The 2,270-nt window shown below is 42.6% G+C and overlaps 1 protein-coding gene across 1 annotated transcript; it reads right to left on the bottom strand.

The window, feature by feature from the left end:
* Window positions 1-222: 222 nt before the first annotated feature.
* On the bottom strand, window positions 223-1,707 carry LOC119998561. Its single transcript, XM_038845907.1, has one exon. The coding sequence runs from the start codon at window positions 1,705-1,707 to the stop codon at window positions 223-225; it is 1,485 nt and encodes a 494-aa protein (XP_038701835.1).
* Window positions 1,708-2,270: the final 563 nt, after the last annotated feature.

Raw genomic sequence — 2,270 nt, forward strand, 5'->3', positions numbered from 1 at the left:
AACACTGACGCCTCATGCAACTCGTCTAATAACTCGTCGATCACAGGAATGGGGTACTTATCCTTGATGGTAATGCTGTTAAGGGCTTGGTAATCAACACATAGTCTCCATGAACCATCTTTTTTAAGCAACTAACAAGGCTGGAGAAGAAAAATGACTGCTAGATGGACAAATAGTTCCCGCCTTCAGCATTTCGCTAACTAATCTCTCTATCTTCTCTTTCTAAAAATGAGCATACCAATAAGGGCGCACATTAACAGGTGAGCTCCCTGGCACGGTAGGAATCTGGTGGTTCTGATTCCTCATTGGAGGCAACTCAGTAGGCTCTTCAAAAATGTTCCTGAAGCATTGAATCAAGGTTGTAATTAAAGAGTCTAATTCACTAGACACCTCTTGCATTTGGTTTGTCTCTACAGGAGTCACCAAGAACCCCAATGGCTCAGGCCCCTTCAAAATTCTTTCCATCCTTTGTGCCTCAATTACCACAATCTGATTTGAGTTTGACCCTGAAATAGTTACACCTTTTCCTTCACTAGTGAACCGCATTTGTAAATTATCAAAGTCCCTCAAGACCGTTCCAAGAGTCCTAAACCATGCCATTCCTAATATCTCATCACATCCTCCTAACTTAAGGATAAAGAAATCAGCCTTCCCCGAATATTGTTGAATGCGAGCTGGAATTGACGGACAGAACCCCGAACTATGCATACTCCCACCGTCTGTAATTCTCACCTTCAAATCCGTGCAATTTTCTAGTTTACACCCAAGTCTCGTCACCAAACGTGGATGCAAGAAGTTGTGTGTGCTTCCTGAATCAATTAGAGCAGTGAAATGTTGATTCTTGATGTATAAGGTAACTCGCATCGTTTGGGGGGTGGTAGATCCTCCTAAAGCCGCCAAAGAGATATGGAGAGTTTCAGGAACACTAACTTCTGTGGAGAATTCAGGTATTGGTGATACCCGTTCTGTTTCTTCACACTCCACTTCACATTCTTCAAGTAAAAATAAAGCCTTCTGTTTACACCTATGGCCCAGTATCCATTCTTTATCGCAATTGTAACAAAGTTGCTTCTTCTTACGTTCCGCCATCTCTCCTGGAGACAACATCTTAACAAGAGGTAAACTGGGAGTATTCTTCATTTCCTGTGTTTTAGTATTGGGAAGCAGCACACTTTTGGGCGTGAAGACCCTTCCCCGTTTCGAACTCAGCTTATGCTCAATCAGCCTAGCCAACCCCATGGTCGAAATTAAAGTAGAAGGTTGTAAGATCTTGACTTCCACTCGAATTTCGTCAATCAATCCACCAATGAAACAACTTATGAGGCATGCCTCTGGAAGTCCATCTACTCTGTTCAAGTATTTCTCAAATTCTTTCTGGTACTCTCTCAACGAGCCTGTTTGTCTTAGTTTGGCCAAGATCTCAGCAAAATCCTCAAACTGACTTGGACCAAAAGGTGTTGATATTGCTTGAACAAAATGCTCCCAATCCTTCCAACCCACAACTCTATTCATCCATTTAAACCACTGCAAGGCCTCACCCCTGAGGTGAAAGGAACCAAGGCGGATCCTTAATTCTGATGGAGTTGTGTTCAGCTCAAAAAACCGTTTAGCACAATACACCCATTCGGCAGGGTCACTAGAATCAAATTTCGAGAAGTCCATACGGGTACCTTTTGGAAGTGTAACCACCTCAGAACGTCGATTCATCTCTGCTGAAGAAGCTTGTGGACCCTTTCAGATGAACTGCTAATCTTCATCACTTCATTCTCCCCTGAACCGACAGCAAGTTTTTCAATTTTGGCCCCAAGCCCAGCCACCAGATCCACTACCCTCTGGATCTGTTGCTCATTTTTTTGAAACCGAAGGTCTAACTGTTGTTCCAGAACTTGAAAACGCTGCTCTGTCTTCTCCGCCGACTTGACCCATCCCTTTTCCATTTCTTGTTTCTGTTTACGAGTAAGAACTATAAGCAGCACAACCTACCGCTGATACCTGATGATACGAAAACGCCTTTGTATTGATTCACAAAAACACAATACAAGGAAACACTAGACAAACAAGGAAAATTACAGAAGAAAATACTTCAAAGTTTTTTTTGATAGACGCCCTAGACAACCAACAAGATACTATATACCCACTATGGGCCTAACCTTAACCACAAAATACACACCAACCAGGCCCAAAGCTCGACTTCACTTAGAACCATGGGCTTCCTATCAGGTTCATACTCAAAATCTGAGTATTCTTTTGCTGTTTGAGTCTTAGTCTTG

The sequence above is a fragment of the Tripterygium wilfordii genome, chromosome 5 (genome assembly GCF_013401445.1).
Source record: "Tripterygium wilfordii isolate XIE 37 chromosome 5, ASM1340144v1, whole genome shotgun sequence".
NCBI classification, from domain to species: domain Eukaryota; kingdom Viridiplantae; phylum Streptophyta; class Magnoliopsida; order Celastrales; family Celastraceae; genus Tripterygium; species Tripterygium wilfordii.

Coding starts and splice junctions, on each gene's coding strand:
- LOC119998561 (XM_038845907.1), bottom strand. CDS start 1,707: ATGAATCGACGTTCTGAGGTGGTTACACTTCCAAAAGGTACCCGTATG.